The sequence below is a fragment of the Astyanax mexicanus genome, chromosome 3, assembly GCF_023375975.1.
Source record: "Astyanax mexicanus isolate ESR-SI-001 chromosome 3, AstMex3_surface, whole genome shotgun sequence".
Classification (NCBI taxonomy): domain Eukaryota; kingdom Metazoa; phylum Chordata; class Actinopteri; order Characiformes; family Acestrorhamphidae; genus Astyanax; species Astyanax mexicanus.
The window spans coordinates 52,203,133-52,223,901 of NC_064410.1; the positions used below are offsets into that span (position 1 = coordinate 52,203,133).

The 20,769-nt window shown below is 38.6% G+C and overlaps 1 protein-coding gene across 1 annotated transcript in view; it reads right to left on the minus strand.

Moving 5' to 3' along the window:
- The window catches only part of eif3hb (eukaryotic translation initiation factor 3, subunit H, b), a 111,311-nt gene that overhangs the window by 81,790 nt on the left and 8,752 nt on the right, over positions 1-20,769 (minus strand). The window contains exon 2 of the mRNA XM_022683322.2: positions 4,894-5,050. Within this exon, the coding sequence (XP_022539043.2) occupies positions 4,894-5,050 (157 nt within the window). The remainder of the gene's footprint in view (positions 1-4,893; positions 5,051-20,769) is intronic.

Here is a 20,769-nt window from a genome sequence, read left to right on the forward strand (position 1 = left end):
AGTGTGGTACCTCATATAGCTCCTAAGCTTTGCCACTTGAACAAATTTAAGATATCTCTGCCAAGTACACCAAAACTAATTGCTTCCTCGAGTGTGTCCGTACTCAAAAACAAAACATTTTCCACACGATATGATGCAATATTTACTTATGTCGATTCATATAGGATAAATAATGAGATAAGTTGAGGTCATTTTAGAGTTTGTTTTACACAAGACTGGAGAATCTTCACTGATGTGGGGGCATGCAGTCTGTAAAAAAAGACTAGACTAAAAGTACAAGACTAAAATCACTGAGAATCGTTGGTAATGATTGAATGACCCCATCTCTTGATGTAAGACTCACCCAGTCCACCAAACAGGGCCTAGGATTATAGAATAAGGGCCCAAATAAAATAATTTGGCTGATAACAATTTACCAGGCCAGTACATAGTATTTATTTTGGACTTTCTGGGCTTGTAACAGGAAACAGACATCTATATGACATTCTCTTCTTCCTGTTTTGGAGAGCTTGAGAAAAAAAACTTTGTATTTATTGGTTGATTACTGTACCACGATGACACACAGTAACTACATTATACAGCCAATAAAGAGAAGACATATAATAATAAATATATTTTTTGTAACTAACCCCAAGTTGGGATAGTCATGGTGTGCAGGTGAGTAGCTGAAATGATTGGCAGTTACCTGGGTTAGCTTCTAGCCTAGCACACTTGGTCTCAAGCCAGGTTACTGCCCTGCTTGGTTTACACAGCATATTTCAAAAGAATCGGGCAAGTACACAATGTTGAAGCCTATGCTATAATTCTGTTTAACAACCAGCAGTGTAGAGCCAAATTTATTGGAAACTGCATCCGTCAACAACTTTTGGGTCCTTAAAACTGGCATCAGCTGTACATCCGTATATCGAGTGGGCCTTAATGAGAACTGCCCTTCTCCCTAGCCATGGCAAACTTCACGAGTTGAGTTGCCAGAGACATTTCTGTCTCAGACTGTGACTCTGCAAACACTTCCAATGCACAAACCCACCGCTGCCAATTTAATTGAGAGCATATGCCAAGCTGTTATGACAGGTCAATACTCCAGTGTGCATGACGCTATTGAGTCTTTATGCCAAGAACAAAGGCAATTATATTAACCTACCAACAGAAATTTAATAACGGCCCTCACACAGTGATAAAAAAATCAAGTGTGAAGAGTCTCTCAAACTCAAGCTCAACCCGGCAGAGTTCGGAGGTTTCCTGCTGAAGGGCTGGTTAATTAGATGAGTGGTTCGATCAGGTGTGGAGCAGCAGAAAAAGAACAGTAAACTCTGCAGTGCAGAGGGACACCCAGGAGCCGATCCAAGAGGCTTCCCGATAAACAAAAGGGATACAACAATTTGCTGAGGGCTGAAAACAAAGCCGGCCCACCCTGTACCTCTCTGTGGTCCACCTGATAGTATTAAGAGAGAGAGAAAGAGTTCTTAAACAAAATGAAAGCTGGACATCCTTGACACTCTCCCCTACTGAAATGCTGAAAACATAAGGCTGCTCAGTCCTGAATTTGGTTTGCATTTATACTTAACTGTAAGTCCTGATACTGTCAGTATTCCCCACACTAGACTGCCCTGACTCTGTTTAACACATGATGCTGCGTTCCTGCTCCCCCGGTTACTGATTGTTCACACCTGGCCTATCTATTATAAATACCACTAAGTTTGCTCTGTTCGCTGCCGTGTATTGAATCTAGTTATCTAGCTCTTCTACAAGGCATTTCCTTTATTCATTACCTTTTGTTAGAGACTAGACTCTCGATTTTTGCATTTCCCTCTCTATTGTTTGTTCCATCGCTGACCATTTTTGTATTGTTGACTCCTCTTTTGCCTAAGCCCTCTCCTTCCTGGATTTACTGTATACGACCCTGTTTTTTTCCTGACTACTCTCTGGTATGTTGTTTATCTTTTGCTGCCTTACTTTTCCTGCCCCTGCCTGCCCCTAACTACTCTTGCAAGCCTAGCCCCGTTTTTTAATAAACTGTGTGAATTGTATCTGCAAGTGTCTGTCGTGTCTCTGGCCAGCGTGACATTAACACTTTCATCTTTCAGCATGTTGATATATTGCATGTTAGTAATAACTAAAATTGATACTATTAATAGTCATGATTTCCATGCACTGATTGAAGGTCCTTTATAATTTACTATTTACTCCATTTCTGAAGTTGTGTTGGTGCACACGTCACATGTTACAATCTTCCTAGAATTGTCACATTATGACAAAGAATAAAAAAATAAGCAAATATGGAGACACAAGGTTTGTAACTGACAGTAACGAGATTCACAGGATATACATGGACAACTGAGAAGTCATGCATGTATAAAGACACCCACAGCTGTATAAGTTGTGAGGAGTTATCTTGTGAGTGAGGCCTAATAAGGGGTGCCAGAAGGATGGGACATTCCATTTACAAGTTGTGGGTGCACTTGCAACACAGATGTACTGAAAGTACTTCACAGAAGGCATTACCACCCACAGTGGACAGTGTAGCAGGTGGCAATGATTGTGACCAATGACAACTGGCTGGAATTTTCAGTTTGAACAGACAAGTGACTCAAAAAAGACTCAGGAGTCCCCACATGCACATCCTACAGGTCAGCTAGCATGGACAATATACTAGTTCCTGTTCAGTGACTGCATGTATGTCAGTGTATACTATTGTACACTCGTTATCAATCAAAGAAACTCATCATTTTTAAGTGGTCTCTTATTTTGTTCCAGAGCTGTAAATTGCTTGAGATGGACACATTCTTGTTACAGTCAGTTGATGGTGTATCTGTGAGTACTGCTCTACGAAAGAAACAAGTAAGTTTAAGGTTCAGTCCCTTCTGTTCCTTCGCCGATGCCTTGGGGCTCCCAGGAGCTTTGAAGTCCTTTCAGAAGTAATCTATCACAAGAGCACCCAGGGATTTCATTTCTCACCCTACCTGCACGTGCACACGTGTGTGTGTCCCCGTTTAACAGGCCATTTCTCTCTTCTAGGAGGCTTCAGCTTCTGTACTCGACTACAAGCAGTCTTAATCCCTCTTTCTGCTTCTCCCAGTCTCTCATATGCTTTCTCTCCTGCTGTCTGTCTCTAATCACTCCGCTGATGATGGGGTCCACCTTTTCCCCAGAGCTTAGGTGGCTCACGTGATAGTTACTGCGTTTCCTGTGTGAGCACACGTGATAGCTGTTCCCCACAATCTCACAGTGATGTTTCTATAGTGAGGATCTTCTATAGTGCTTTTCTCTTCTTTATTCTATATCACTTTATGCAGTTTCTCACCTTGTTCATTAGGCCAGTATTCAGTCACAGTTTTGATTCATTGCTGGTTTGTTTCTGTATGTGGCATTCACTGAATGCTTTACATATTTTAATACTTATTGGAAACCCTTAATCCCTGGACTCAAACTCAAATTTAAGACCTATTATTCATTAAAGTGGCAGTCCGTATTATTTTGTTTCTAAACTGAAAGCAGAAGCATTTCTGAATGGTGAATTGGCATCATATTATGTTTAATTGTACCAGTGTGCTGGAACAACCATCCCTGCTAAACCTAATATATTCATTCCAACAACTGGGGTGTCGGGTCGCTTTTTCTGGGAGTTCTTCAGGCCACGTTACACGTCTGTCTTTACGTACTTACGTCACACGTACAGTCCCTGAAAAAGGATCCAACTCAGTTTTACTGAACGCGAGCGGCTGGTGAAGCAATGTAGACTTCAGAAGAGGAAACTCAGAGCTCAGTAGCTCATTTACTGACAGTAAAAACAAAGAAATTAAGAAGTGAAGTTTCTGACTGAGCACTCTTTTTCTCTCTCTCTCTCTCTGGCTGAACATAACCTGGAATCAGATTCATCTGCTCTGAAAGGAGACCGCATCACACCCGTCCAGTTTAAAAGATTCTTCGGCATCCTCTGTGCAATTACCCATTCTCACCAGAGAGGGCCAAAGAATTAGTCAGTACAGCCTAGTCATTATCTACTATGAATTATTAAAAAACACTGTGGATTTGTCTAAAACTACTTTACATTGGTCAGTGTCCACTATTAATTATTATTTGACTTATTCAGAATCTCCTTACTATGAATTCTTCACTATAAATGACTCAGTACCAAATATTATTCAGTTTTGAGTTTTCATTTTGTATTCCTTCAGAATTATTCAACAGGGTCAGGGTCACGGTCAAATACACTGCTGGGAAAACGCCCTTATAAGGAAATAGGGAGACCAAGAACGGACAGAAAATGAGAACGAGCAGAAACTAGACAGAGACAGGAGAGGAATGTAAACAAAAGCTCAACAGAGAAGCATTTTATAAACTTATAAACTTGTAAACTGATGCACACCTCATCTGTTGTGTCCAAAGTTTATGTTTTTACTAGCTGTAAAGACCTGTAAAACACAACTTTCTGTGTGCAGTATAAAAACAGACATTGGCCCAGTCAGTCATACCCAATCAGAGCAGAATGTGTCTTATCTGACTTGTAAACGTATTCCTTTCACATCCATATTTCATCAACACTGCTATTTCTTATAATCATACTGCTGCATTTCAAAGTGAAGATATGTTTAATCCTATCTGAACACAACACTTCTCATCATTCAGACACAGACAGAAGAAAACAGCTTTTCACAGCTTTGATCTCCAAATATTGTCTCAGTTAATAAAGATGCCCAAATATCTGCAGCTTTAGGTCTACAGTTCACAAATGCTCAACACAGGGCATCTGGGGACATAATGAAGCCTCGCTGCTCAGTGCAGATATTTTTCCTCTGATTTGACAACCCTAATTCTTGCACTCTGTGATAGTTTTGTTGTATTTAGGCAAAATCCCAGTGGCTTTTGGCACATGGTTAGGAGGCCCTCACTTACCCTCATCGAAGTCAGCATCGTCCTCAGTGTGCTGCGGGAACGGGAAACAGTTTGTGATCTCCAATCGGTCGTCTACTACCAGACCCAGCAGGACACCCTGTACCACCTCACTGCCCTGGCCCTCCTCCTGGTAGTGTTTGATGATCTTCAACACCACCTGCAGGTAGAGCACAGCAAACCTTTACACACCTAGAAAAACACACTGCTTTTCCCCTCACACACACACATACACTGGAACTATGCCCTGTGCAGAAATGATCAGAACAATTAAGACTCTCCCTTAACCTGAATTAAGTTAAAGGACTGTTAGTGTGCAATGTTAATATACAGCTCTGGAAAAAAAATGAAGAGATCACTTCAGTTTCTGAATCAGTTTCTCTGATTTTGCTATTTATAGGTTTATATTTGAGTAAAATGAACTTTGTTGTTTTATTCTATAAACTATGAACAACATTTCTCCCAAATTCGGAATAAAATTATTGTCATTTAGAGCATTTATTTGCAGAAAATGAGAAATGGCTGAAATGACAAAAAAGATGCAGAGCTTTCAGACCTCAAATAATGCAAAGAAATATAGTTCATTTTCATAAAGTTTTAATAGTTCAGAAATCAATATTTGGTGGAATAACCCTGGTTTTTAATCACAGTTTTAATGCATCTTGGCATGTTCTCCTCCACCAGTCTTACTCACTGCTTTTGGATAACTTTCTGCCACTTCTTGTGCAAAAATTCAAGCAGTTCAGCTTGGTTTGATGGCTTGTAATCATCCATCTTATTCTCGATTATATTCCAGAGGTTTTTAATTTGTTAAATTTAAAGAAACTCATCATTTTTGTGGTCTCTTATTTTTTTTAATCAGAGTTGTGCAAATTAAGTGTGTGATTTTACTAAGAATATATTTCATTTCAAATAACGATATTTATTAAAACATAGGCGCTCTAAACTCTTTAAGACCTGAAATAAACTTACTGCTTCATTACTTCACGTAATGGCGCTAATTAATGATTTGGGTAAACCTGCGGCGAAGAATGCTGTTTGTTAAATTATGTGAAACTGACATTAATAAAAAATATCTGACCATAATAATAATATGATTGCATTATTAGATGCCTTGTGCTCCACCCCTAATTATTATTATTTTTATTATTACTATTAAGAAAAAGAAGAAGAAAAAGAAGAAGAAAACTATATAAAGTCACTATATTGTGGAAGTCAGTGACAGTCCCAGACTAGCCACAGAGTCCACTGTATTGAATTCCATTAGGAAAGCTACACTCATAGCTAATAAACCTGCTCACTGGGACTCCAGTGTGCACACAAGAGCTACGATTAAGACAAAAGAATAAAACTAGCTTTCTGCCAGTGAGAGAGACTGTAATTAAAGCAGAAAGAGACAGACACTGCGTTTAAGAGGGAAGAAAAAGCTGCAGGCCGGAGTACTCTACATAACCCTTTTAGTGATCACAGGGGAATACAGAGCCCGGCCACACGGGTGGGGATCTCTTGCAACACTGGTGATAAGAATGCAGGAGCAGGGCTCGGCCTTTTTCTTTTTTTTATATAGAAAAATCTAATTCATCTCCGGCAAACAGGAGCAGAGCCTCCATCCTGCCAACAAAGCACTATCGATCTCCCATGTCCGGGAGGCCTGCACCCGCTGCCGTAATACATTCTCCAACGTGACCACCACATTCACCCTCATTTAAATCTTAATAAAAAACAGGCCCCAGGAATACATTTTCTGATGAGACAAACCACGAGCTGGTGTGTGGAGATAGTGAGCAGCATCCTGGACTGTATTTACTACAAGTACAGTCAAGTTACAAGGGGCAAAAAAAAAATGGTATCCTGGTTCAAAGACCTCTGACGTGGGCCCGTGCTCACGGCTCCAAGAGGTTGACCAGGATTAGGGGCCCACCAGGGTTGGTGGGAGGAAAGAAGAAGAGGGGGAAAAAAAGAAAAAGAAAAAAAAATCAATACCACACGCACAATACATTAATCTAAAGCACCCTCCCTCTTCACCTTGGGCCTGTACTTAGAGGCAATTTCTCAGAGACCAACGGCTTCTCTCAGAAGTAGCCTCAAAAGCAATCTAAAAGAAAAGGCCAGGAGATCGACAGCTTTTGGTCAGTATTTACCTTTGGACATGAAGTTAAGCCCTTTTATTTCTATAATGTGGAGAACACGAACTAAATCATGAATCGTGAGTCATAAAACAGATTTCAGATAAAAGGACGTAAATTCCCATCATTTTACTAAACAAAATGTGTATTACTAAAAATATAGTGCATTCATTAGCGGCATTAACTTCACATGCAGACATGCTACTGTCTTTGTGTCATATGTCAGTTGTGTCATTATGGTGTATTGCATGGGAATAATGGTAAACATTAGCTTCAGAATTGCTGTTAACAAAATTCAGAACACAGCAGAAGCAATGCAACTGTTTCCTGCTCAAGCATATTGTTTAGCTCTGGAAAAAAAAATTAAGAGACCACTTCAGCTTCTGAATCAGTTTCTCTGATTTTGCTATTTATAGGTATATGTTTGAGTAAAATGAACATTGTGGTTTTATTCTATAAACTACAGACAACATTTCTCCCAAATTCTAAACAAAAATATTGTCTTTTAGAGCATTTATTTGCAGCAATCAATATTTGGTGGAATAACCCTGTTTTTTATCACAGTTTTCATGCATGTTCTCCTCCACTAGTTTTACACACTGCTTTTGGATAACTTTATGCTACACCTGGTGCAAAAAATTCAAGCAGTTCAGTGATCACCCATCTTCCTCTTGATTACATTCCAGAGGTTTTCAATTTGGTAAAATCAAAGAAACTCATCATTTTTAAGTGGTCTGTTATTTATTCCAGAGCTGATTATTTTCCTGTCAGTGGAGAATCTCCATTCAAAATGATGCACAGTCCAAGACTAGGCCTAATATGGGAAAGTCTAAAACTTGCCTCAAGATCACAGCAAAATTAAGTTGAGTGAGTTGGCCAGACACAAGGCGAGCGAGTCTGTGAAGGATTCTATTCTAGTGCAGAGTCAGACATTCCACTTGAACAAATGAAAAATATACATCCTTTTGATGAAATGCTCTAAAGATGAGAATAATATAGTATGCTGTTTTCTGGCTTCAAACATGCACTTCACTGCGGGTGTATTTCACTCTTTTTCAAATGGTGCACACTTAAGCTATGAGATATATGATACCCTGTCCTCTGGTAGAGAAACTAATGAATTAAACTATATTGTATAGATGCCTGTAAATAAAGTCTGAATATTATAGAGTCTTTTTGCTATTGTTTTTGTAATTATAGTTGATCACCCACATAAAACCTACATATTTAAAAAAATGAGGAATGGGGGGGAATAATTTGGAGAAAAAATAAAACAGATTTCATTGGGCCAAAAATAAGAAAATAAGTAAATCCAGTGGTGGATGAGCTCAAAAAAAATCAAGCAAAGAGCAAGTAGTGAATGTTATTAAAAGGAATGAGGTACAAAATGAGGTTCTCTTCAGAGGGAGGAGAGGGGATTAAATCATGATCCTGTGAGAATAATTTCACAAGTCATCCCAAACGCTGAACTGTAATAAGCCCGGTTTTCAGGTTAGCTATATTGCAGCTATTATAGAGAATAATGAAGAGCCATGGGGCTGAAACGGACCCAGAGATAAATTCCTGCCCACTGGTACTACAGACTTTACCAAAATGGGGAAAAGAAAGAAGCACAGCCACAGATGAGGGCCAAGGATTTGTAGATGATATGTGTTTAGGAAGGCACATTTATATTTATATGCTAGTATTCCAGTTGACAAAGTCATAAACATACTACACTGTAATTAGAATCTATGTTTTTACACTTAGGATTAAATTAAATTAGAGCAACACCTTCCATCAGCTGACTGGCAACCAGGTTAGATCACTGCTCACAGCCAAGAGGTCCATAAGGACAAATTAGACCTATTCATCCCTGCGTGGAAAGCCTGGCAAGCCTCAATAAGCTGACAAATCCATCCTATTAACTCAGAAAAATAGCATTTCATTTATCCATCAACGTGTTCAATGCCTCCTTATTTCCAACGTGCGGGACGTGTAGACAGTAAATAACAATCACAACCTCAGGGAGTCCGGCACCAGCCATTCATGCCCAGAAAGAGCAGCTAAAGGCTCGACTTGACTCCGATCTGGCAGCTATTCTGTTCTCCCGGCTCGGGGTGAACTGGACGCTTGCCATCCGATTATCAATAACACTGACAGGCCCTAAAAAAGAGGTGCAGGGGCCATTAGGCAGGACTCCAGGAGACTGAAGGACAAGCACAGGCTTCCGTCAAACACTAGGCCTCATGTGACCCTGTGGACCAAGGCTGCACTCACCGGATAGAGAAGAGTATAGTGGAGATGTGCTACAGTGTATCATATACAATCATATTACCTATTAACCTTTGAAACAATAGTAAAAATCTGCCTTGTGATAATAGCAGTATTCTGTCTTAAAAAAAGAGTCAAAAGAAGTCAATCTGGATGCCTTAATTTCCATCAGGATAATCTATCTATCTATTAACTTGTATATTAGTTTTGCTAATTACTGTGAAAATGTAAGGATATTTTTGTATAACTGTTTATGTTTGCAATTTATATGCATGCATTAAATATTGTTGCTAGATTATTTTTGTTACATTAAATTACAGTATTACTTGGCAAGTTACTGTACAGAGACAGAACCCCCTAAACGTTTATTTATCAAAGAAAAGTAAAGAATATAATTTAAATATGGGTTTTGTTGAAGTAGTATAGACTTAAAATTAATAGAATATTTTTCAGTGTTTTGCCATATTTCCAAAAAAAGGTTATCAAAAACATACCTTTTAATATTGTGATATTATTTTAGGGCATATCACCCAACCCTACTGTACAGAGACAGAACTTTTATTTAATAAAACTTTTATTTAATAAACAAGTAAAGAATAAAATTTAAAAATGGGTTTTGTTTTAGTAGTATACACCTAAAATTAATAGAATATTTTTAAGTGTTTTGCCACATTTCCAAAAAAGGTTATTGAAAAAATACCCCGTAGTATTGTGATATTATTTTAGAGCCATATCACTCAACCTTACTGTACAAAGACAGAACCCCTTAACAGATATCAAAAATGTAAAGAATATAGTATAAAATGCATTTTGTTTCAGTAGTATACACTTAAAATTAATAGAATATTTTTCAGTGTTTTGCCATATTTAAAAAAAAAGGTTATCGAAAAAATACCCTGAAGTATTGTGATAATTTTAGGGCCATATCACCCACCCCTACTGTACAGAGACAGAAAAAAACTGAAGAGACTTCATGGCACAATCAATTACACACCACTATAACCCCACTTTTTCTACCCGAAATAGAAAAGTGTACTATACATCAAATATAAAGAAGACAGTGTAGGCGAGATGGAGGTGAGGTGCCATCCTCCAGGTCTCTTGCAGTTTATTCTGCAGCTCTTTCGTCATGGCCTGTTTCTGCACGCTTCCTCACACTGGAGAGAATCTGCTTTGAAAGCTCAGAGAGGGGAAAAAACGGGGTCGCCCGCGTAATGCTGTGATGGGGCCCCACTGTGAGACATGGACGGGGAGCATGTTTGCCATCCCCAGGAGGCCTGTTTACACAGGTAATTAGCAGTGAGGTGACACTACAGAATCTCAGAATTAATGCCACGCAGCGGAAAGCCCGGAGTCTCTCTGCCCCAGGACACAGCCGAGCCGGCAGCTACAGGAAGGAGGGGGGGGGGAGGGGGGGGGGAGGAGGAGCTTTAAAAATGTACGGGCAAAAAGGCAAAAAATAAATAAATAAAACTCCACCATGCCAGCTTGCAGCATGTGTACAGCAGAGCTTCAGCAAAACAGCCAGGCCAACTCTGGCCAACACTATGTGTGCCCAGTTAAACAAATGATAACAACCATGCCATGAGCGCATTATATGAGGAGGTAAGCAACGTACACGCTACTGTAGATGCTAAGCAGGCCATCTCTGGTGCTCTACCAGTAATTAACTTCGCATTAGGGCTGCAGCGATTAGTCGATATAATTGACAATGACGATTATTTAAATTTGTCGACTACAAATTTAATTGTCGACTAATCGTTAATTTGTAACAGTGCCACATTACACAAAGTGCTGAGGACAAAAGAAACTTGTTCTGTGTCTCCAAAAGTGGCCAAACACAACAGATTACATATTTATTCATTAAATATCAGTACTCCCCACGTTTAAACAACATGTGAACATTTAAATTCCTTTAAAATCTCATGATTAGCTGTTTTTCTGTTGTTTTTAGAGGCACAAATAATCGTTGACTTAATGTTATGGTAAATTCCCTCCTCCCATCTATGTTTTTTTCAAGAGGCATGCATTCAGATGATTTTCATCCGACGTTAGTGATAGAGAGTAAGATATTTTATGGTTGTAATTTACCTGATGTTAGTGTTTGTGTGTTTAAATCAGGTGCATTATTTTTTTTGTTAAGACATTACCTGTTAAGGAATACCTGATAGTACTTTTTTATTTTATGTGATGTTGTATGCTGTAAAATTAAAGAAGGGTTCCAAAACTTCCCAATTCAGTGTAAACCCAATGTTAGTGATGGTGTTACTAATTTTAACCTTAGTGTTCTGGGGTTAACTCAGCATTTTACCTAGTGCAGGGAAGTTGATAAAATTAATTTGTCTAATAAAATACTGTTTTAATGCGATTTTCTAAATGGATAGTTTAGATTTTGCATATCTACATACAGAAGCTGCCAGAGGGAACCTCAGTGGATAGGCCTGAAATTCTTTATAAATAGGGCTCCAAACTAACATAGTTCCGCCGTCCCAGGGACGATAAAAATAGCACTTTAGACTAAATTAAAGCTGTTTCGGGATGCTTTTGGAAAATTCAGTTTTCAGTTTAGGACGGCTGCCAGAAACAATCGAGACTGTTCTGGGATATCTGTGCGAAAATTTGGTTTGAAGCCCTGATTAGGAGGTAGTTTTTGCATTGTGTTCAATATAAAAGCTGCTTGTTAGGTTGAAGGGAGCTGCTTATTATTAAGCGTAATCTAAAATAGCTACATTAAACCTTTGTTTTTTATTTTGGTTTCATTAAAATTGTATTGTGCTTGCATGGTTTTAACTCCCTTAAAATGAAATGTCAAATAAAATAAAAAAGTGTTTGTATATTTGATAGCCAGCCCTAATTGTACCTCAATTGTGCATAACAAATGGTAGACAGTAATTTTTTTTTTCTTAATGTACAATCTACAATCTCTCGAGTTGCTCAGCTGGTTGGGTGTTTGAGTTCTCCTCCATGTTCCTTTCATGTTGGAGACTGGATGGCCATTGCTACTCAAAGAAAAACACACATCTCCATTTTTTTGTTAGCTTTTAGTTTACTACATAATCTGAACACAACAGCTGTCCCTCACATGATTACTGGAACAAAAACATGCATGCATGAAAAATGCCTTAAATTGTATATTTTCATTTTTTGTTCTTCTTCTGTAATGTTCCTATAATGAAGACACATGTTTTTCTTTGCACAGCAACACCACACTGTATTACAGTCTCCACCAAAATGTGTAATGGATCTGTGTGGATCTTTATTTCTACTCTAGACTGAAAATTGCATTCAGATGTTAATACCTGGAAACAAACACTGAAATGTTGTTATTCATCTTTTAATGTCAGTCCCAAATGGTCTCAGTCTGCAGCATAAATAAATGGGATTGGCCTCACAGTTCCAATACTTTTGTATGTATGACTGTGCCCTGGTGAACGGTTATTTCTGGTTGAGAATACGCTATGCACTATTAGCTGCCTCTTTTCACTGGTGTGTGAATTTATAATGAGTATGAATGGCTGTGTGTAAAACACGTAAATTGTAAAGCTTTCTTGGGTTTCTAGAAAGGCGCTTTATGTGTGTGTATAAGTGTAACTTCATTCATTCATTTATTCATACTTTTGGAGGTGATTGTACGTTTCACCAAAATTAGACACTGGAGCATCGAAAAAAATATGAAGCTGTTATTTAATGGTGAAACTGCAACATAAAGTTGCTTTAATCTCTTACTTCTCTCAAACTGTAATGGGATTACTTTGGTGATTATCTAGAAAAAGTCCCACAACTCATTACTTAACTTCTAAATTACTTTCCAAAACCCACACAAATCTGAAACCAAGCCAATCTCAGTAAATATCATTTAAAAGGCCCGTCACTGTCTCTGCCCTTGCTCTGAACACACAGCCGGTTAAGCTAATTAAAATGATAAAAGGCTAATTACATTTGAGCCAGAAGTTCAAAAACAGCTGCATCGAAAAGAAAAAAAACACACACACAGTTATGAATAAGAACTAAAATCGAGTCTGGCTTGTTGAAGTGAGGATGAGGGTCTCTTTTTCAGCAGAGACTTTTATTTATCAGTTCAGTTTCATATTAGCATGATTAGAAGCTTTGACAGATTGCTTGCTCTGAAAAGGTTTTACCCACTGAAGCTCTGTGTTGCTTACACTCACGGCTGAATCAGTGCAGTTAGCAGACACTGGCATCACACACTCAAATTACGTATAAATTCAGGTATAAATACATATAGATGTATTTCTTTTAAATAACATGTGTATAGCCTAAAATATCTCTTCATATCAAGAGTAAAGCAAGTAACAAATTCAAATCCTGCTGATGAGAAAACATGTTTAATTGCATCCCGCTTGCGATGTGGGTAAGGCAAAGTAACAGAGCCTAGATGGGGAAACTGAGAGCAGTTTGCTGATTTCTCAGCTTTAATACAGCAACTAAACCTGATGAATAGGGCTGTAACTAATGATTATTTTTCCTATTTGTTTTCGATTATTTCTGCCATGCCCTCCATCTCTGCTTCCTGTGGGTACATCACATCTGATGTTCCTAACTTTCTCTATCACTTCAAACCAATAGAAAAAGACAATTATGTAAGTAAAGTACCCTTTAAATTACCAGAAGACCCGTAAGTATGAAATGTGCTGATATCTACTGAGAAAATCTGTTGTGTTTGTCACTTTTAGTGACCAAATTGAGTGTTCTCCACCACTGTGATGGAGCACAAAACATCATTCAGCACCCATGTTAACGCCTACACCTTTCGACACGCCCACTACTCCAGTCTGCAGAGACCTATACTTGTGTTAACTGGCTCAAATTTTCACACAGGTCATGGCAATGTGTCACAGGCTAGTCCCAGAAGAGAACAGGCACTAGAACAAGCCTAGAAACGCTAATTAAATATGCTTTAAAACTAATAAAAATTATTATATCTGCTATAAAATGTAATGATATTTTACAATGAATGCCCATTAACAAACAAAGTACATCTGAATCATGTGGTGCTTTACACACATGTTCATGGAGCTCCAAAGATGGCAGAAAAGGAGGTTTACTTTTTGTATGTGACTGTACAGAAAACTGCATAGGAAAATTAAAGCCAGATTATGTGTAGTAGAAATGGGAGGCAAGGTCATGTGACTGCCCAAACCCTGCTCATATCTGTTAGGAACTGAGCTTAACTTACATTGGAAATAAGAAAATGTGATTATCACACAATGACTACTTGATCAACTGAACCCCAAGTCTGTAAATACACTAATATTCCATTTAGTGTCTTAAACTTCAGGTGTGTCCACAATATAATTTTAAATCAAAGCTATATTTCTGCCCTTTTTACTTACATGGGATAGGTAGGGGATGAAAGCTGTACTACAGCCAGCCACCAGTGTGCATACAAGATATTTTAGTACGCTTTTAAACTGCTGTCATCAAGTCCACTTATATAAAGTCTACAGCTGTGTCTCGAAGGCTAGACTGCAGCAGAGTTCCAAAGCGAAGGCTCCTTTACACAGCCGAGAAATGCAGAGGACATTCAGAGCTATTTTGAAGATGTCTCTGATCTGATATCTCCCTCAGGCTCCTCGGTTACCCAAAATTCTCTGCACGCACAGCGCAAACGTGAAAACAGTTTGTCACAGAGTTTGTTTTAAAATGTTAGCTTTTATGGTTATAATTCATTATTCATCATGTGAAGAAATGAAAAGGGACACCACTAGGCCGCTGAGACGGCTTCATAGGACAGTTCTACTGAGGGCCAGTCCTGTCTCAACCAAGTTCTTTAGGACTTAAAATGCAGCTTATGTTTCAAACCCTGGTGCTAGTGGAGCCACTGCCCTGCACATATCAGTGGTTTTCTGCTCCAACACTCTACACTCAACTGCAAAAGTGCTTTTATTTAGCTAGTAAGATACAGCTCTGGAAAAAAAATACACCACTTAAAAATTATGTGTTTCTTTGATTTCACCAAATGGAAAACCTCTGGAATATAATCAAGAGGAAGATGGATGATCACAAGCCATCAAACCACCAAGCTGAACTGCTTGAATTTTTGCACCAGGAGTGGCATAAAGTTATCCAAAAGCAGTGTGTAAGACTGGTGGAGGAGAACATGCCAAGACGCATTAAAACTGTGATTAAAAACCAGGGTTTATTCCACCAAATATTAATTTCTGAACTCTTAAAACTTTATGAATATGAACTTGTTTTCTTTACATTATTTGATTTGGACATATTTTCATTTGGAATTTGGAATTAGTTGTCCGTAGTTTATGGATTAAAACAAGAGTATTCATTTTACTCAAACATATACCTATAAATAGCAAAATTTAGAGAAACTGATTCAGAAATTGAAGTGGCCTCTTAATTTTTTCCAGAGCTGTAGATCAGATGTTCAGGAGGTCCTCCAGAGCTGGGGATTTTTAAATAAACTTTTTTTAATAAACACATTTTAATAAGTCGGGTGGTGTTGGACAGCTGTGTCAGACCATTTGAATTGTAGATGGGGACCAGGCGAATACAGCATTACAGCATTACTGATAAGCATGTGAAAGCTCCAACATCTGGTGGGCTTGCAAATGCATCTGTTAACTTTCACCATGATGGGCTCCTAGTGTTCACAAGACGAACCTGTGCTGGCTTCAGACTAGACACGCTCCACATGGGAGAGGTCTCCACTCACGTCCTACAATTCAACTAAAGATGTGAGGAAACATGTCAACAACTCCACGCCCCTGCAGACGCCCGGCCAGGGATCAGCCCCCCGAGCCCGTCCGTCATCCTCGGGGGCCCGAGCCTCAACAAAGCCAAGGTCACAGCTAGGCAGTCAGCGCAGATCCAGACTGAGAGTGGAGCGGAGTGCTGAGTGCAGATCCCACATGGCCCTCTGTCAGGCACACTAAGCTTTCCAGACCCACAGGGGAAGAGGTGTCTTAACGCCGAGCTGAGCAGAGGAAACCTGACCTTACCAAGCTGTTCCTTCAATCACTGATGTAAGACCTGGTAGGTCTACAAATCGAAAACTGAAAAGCAATTAAAGAACAGCGTATCTAACTAAATGACCATATATCTAACCTTAATTTAACCTGTTAAACTCTCATTTTAATTAGTAATTCAGTTATTAATGCTAAAGATAAAGATATTTTATAACTGTTCAGTGAACCAGACTAATTGGAGTACCACAAAGTTACACAGCTCTGGAAAAAAATAAAAGACCACTTTAGTTTCTGAATCAGTTTCTCTGATTTTGCTATTTAAAGGTTTATGTTTGACTAAAATGAACATTGTTGTTTTATTTTATAAACTAAAGACAGCATTTCTCTCAAATTCCAAATATAAATATTGTCATTTAGAGCATTTATTTGCAGAAAATAAGAAATAGTGCAAAAAACAAGTTAATATTTATAAAGTTTTAAGAGTTCAGAAATCAATATTTGGTGGAATAACCCTGTTTTTTTTATCACAGTTTTCATGCGTCTTGGCATGTTCTCCTCCACCAGTCTTACACACTGCTTTTGGATAACATTATGCCACTCCTGCTGCAAAAAATCATCTTCCTCTTGATTATATTCTAGAGGTTTTCAATTTGGTAAAATAAAAGAAACTTTAGATTTTTAAGTGGTCTCTTATTTTTGTCCAGAGCTGTATTTTAGAGCCTATTAGATTTATGTAAATTATAAATGTAATCAATTATGGGCCTACATATGGGGTTTAGTGGGTTTACAAACATTAGCACACACATGCTTTGTAGAATTTTGGTAAAACAAGTAATGTATTCAACAGTAGAACATTATATAAAATAAAATATGTATACATTTAAATAAAACACCCTTTTTTTAGGCCAATGAGTGATGTGTGACATGTTAAGATCGAAGTTCCTTTCAGAATTAATGAACAATAGAAAGTATTTGTGGCAACCACATCAAATTATGATAAATTATAAAATACAATAAAAAAAATGAAAATATTATTTAATATGTACCATTTAAAATATATAAGGGAAAATATCTAGGTTAAGAAAAATGACTGAGATAATATACATATAGATAGATGGATAAATAGGTACTTTATTGATCCCAAAAAAAAAATCTGGAGGGATCAATAAAATATCTATTTATCGACTTATATATTGACTTTATTTGATATACTGTTATCGATATCAAGATATTATTTATAACATATATTGTATGCTAACTCGATAATGCAGTTATTGTCACAAAACTGATATCTAATTAAATATTTTTTTATTCTGTTTTTAAATCAATATAAAACGTTTTCCAAATGTGTATGTTCATATACTTCATACTACTACATGTGTAGTCATGTGACTCAACTCATTTCATTAATAATAATTGTGGTAAAACTAATAGTGATGTTGATCTGAGATCATATCGCCCAACATTAGCGTCCTCTCGCTCGGTGGCCTCCGTCTCTGCCTCTGGTCACTTCTCACATCCGTGGAGACGTTGTGGCAGGCATCCATCTGAGCATGCTGAAGGACACTGTGAGCCTTGCTCCTGCTTTATTTCCTTCTCTCCTCGCACTCGCCTGCCTCTTTTTTTGCACCCTTTGCCGCAACACAGCCATCAATCTCTTTTACTCCTGCTTCAGAAGTGCTGGGAGCTTACAGCGAATCAAGCCCTGCTCCAGCACTATTAATCCACGCTCCGGAGCCGAGCGCCGCCGTTCCCCCGCTCCCCAGGAAGCCATCAGGGCAATCTTTCAGCCACACTCGCACACTCACCTCCTGCCACTTTTCCACATCTGCCAATGAATTATTGCAGCTTCTCAACACACCAAAGCATCCTACACACATGTGCAGGGTTGGAAGTCACTAATGGAGCTTGTATCACCCATCTGGATAATGAAAATCAAAAGCATGTGTAGAGGGAAAAATAGAGAGTTACCTCTCTCTCTAAAGCAGGGGTCTCAAACTAACACATTACGCCTGTGAGGCAGCTTTATACGGCTCCTCACAGGTAGGCCTATAACTGAGATAACAAGAGATAAACAATATTACCGTCATCTTAAAACGGTTTTATGCCACTGATATAGTGATAATATTACTGAATAATAATGTAATTACACCATATTGAAGAGTAGTACACTCTTTTTTAAATTAAGAATATTACAGGCACTGGAACTGTGATATAAAATGTTTATATCCTAATAAAACTTGTATAAAATATCATTTTTATACCTGCTCATTCAAGTTAATGGGTTCACCTCACTATGTACACACAATTAGCAATATATAACTAATGAAAAAAAAACTATTATAATTATGTCCAGATATACTGTATAATAACTAGGCAACGACGACATAACTCATGATAAAAAACTAATGCAAGACGGGAGGATGTCTAACACAAACTTTGCAGCAACAGATTCAGAGATTCTGTCTCTGACTTTGCTTTCTCTACAAGGCGGAGCAGCAATAGGCAAGAGTCGGCATTTGAATGCTGACTCTGAATAATTTGGCCAAGTGGATCAAGCTTTCTTTTTTTTTTTTTTATAATTTTATGTTAATTTTTTTTCCATTTTCTCCCCAATTTACACGGCCAATTACCCAATCCACTCAATAGGACTCCCCCTATCACTAGTGATACCACAACACCAAGAGGGTGAAGACTAACACATGCTTCCTCCGATACATGTGAAGTCAGACAACGTCTCTTTTGATGTGGTGTTACAGAGTAGCATCACAATGCACTCGGAATTAAAGCGCAGCGTCTCGGTTCAGATACATCAGCTCACAGACGCCTTGTGCTGATCGACATCACCCTTTGGAGTAATGTGGGAAGAGAGAGCACCATCTACCCACCCAGAGAGAGCAAGGTCAACTGTGCTCTCTCACAGCTCCAGTAGCCGATGGAAAGCTACATAAACAGGATTCGAACCGGGATCAAGCTTTTTGATAAATCTTATGCGTAGCAGCATCAGCACAAGCATGAACAATAATGCTCAACATGCTGTATTAAAAAGAGAAATAAATTAATGATTTTAAGAGACTTAAAATTACTAATAAACTGCATAGTGTGTCCAAGAAGAACTGTGACAAGAAATCTCAAGATAAAAATGGCATTAGGACTTAAATGTGTCTCGCGACCAACACACACACACACACACACACACACACACACACACACACACACACACATACAACTGCTTGTCTGTATCTGCTAAGTTTAACACACTGTTCCGTGTTTGCTGTTTTAACTGCAGAGCAATGCAGAATGTAAAGGCAACAAGTTAAGATTTGGTCATAGGTTGCCAGGTCTTTATAGAACCATAAAGAACCCTCACTGGGGGATTGTGACAATAGTTCTGTAGGTCAATAAGTCTGAAGAGACTCATGTGAGATCACACATGAGAGAAGTTGTTGGGTTTATGGTAAAAGCTGCTGAAGTATTTGCATAGTGTTCTATATTTTACTGCATGTGATAAATCATACATAAAACCATAAATATATTGTTAAAAACTCATCTTGTCTTGTTCTCCTAAACCCAATACCATGTTTTATTTATAAAATGAGTGTCTTGTCACACGCCCACTTACATTAACTGACATATTCCAGGAGTTGCGTGATGTCAATGGCCGTATATGTTGGAAAGCTGATAATGGAGAAGATTTTATGTACACAGAAATGTACCTCCAAAAAGACAAATTTAAACAACCTTGACAGTTCTGGACCCCCTTGAAGCATACTGCCTGGCTAGTGCACCCCAGGTGATAAGAGTTAGAGACCCCTGCTGTAGAGTAAGACCTCAAACCTTAAACTCTTCTGCCCTTCAGTAGCTAATTTAGGCCAGTAGTGCTGTGACTTTTGGTTCTCTTCCATTAGATCCCATTGATCACCCTGCTAATAGAGAGGGCACCAGTTCTAAAAGCAAGCAGATGCTTCTCTTGAACGGCTTGTCACTCTTTATGAAGTCTGCCGTCCTATTCAATTAATACAGTCCCAAAAAAAGGCAAACTCTTGCGGGACGTTCATTAAGGGCTAAAGTTGATCATGATGCAAGTTAATCGAGGGGTCTGTTTATAATGCACTATTTAGCGTCTGATTGACCCAGAAGAGACAGAGCTCCTCCTCTCTGCTCATCGCTACAACCCCCAGCAGCTCTGACGCAGTTAACACGCTGCCTCTAGAGCTCTGGAGAAAAACACAAACAGCTGGCTCTGTAATGAGCTAAAGAGCGACTGCCCTCCACCTATGACAGCCTGCACCGAGCTGTCTGCTGAATGGCTAATCCACCACTCCACTCAGGGACACTCATGCTCTCATACTCCACTCTGGCCATTCAGAAATCTGACACAACCCTCCACAAGACAATCGGAACCACAATGAAAACATCTTTCCTTCTATTAAAACTGCTACACTGGAAGAAAACCAATTGCTAGTGGTGTATCTAAAATAGCATTATAAGAGCTCTCACAGTTCACCATGTTTCAGGCAGCTTGACATCTAATCCTGCTGTTTGAAATGATAGGC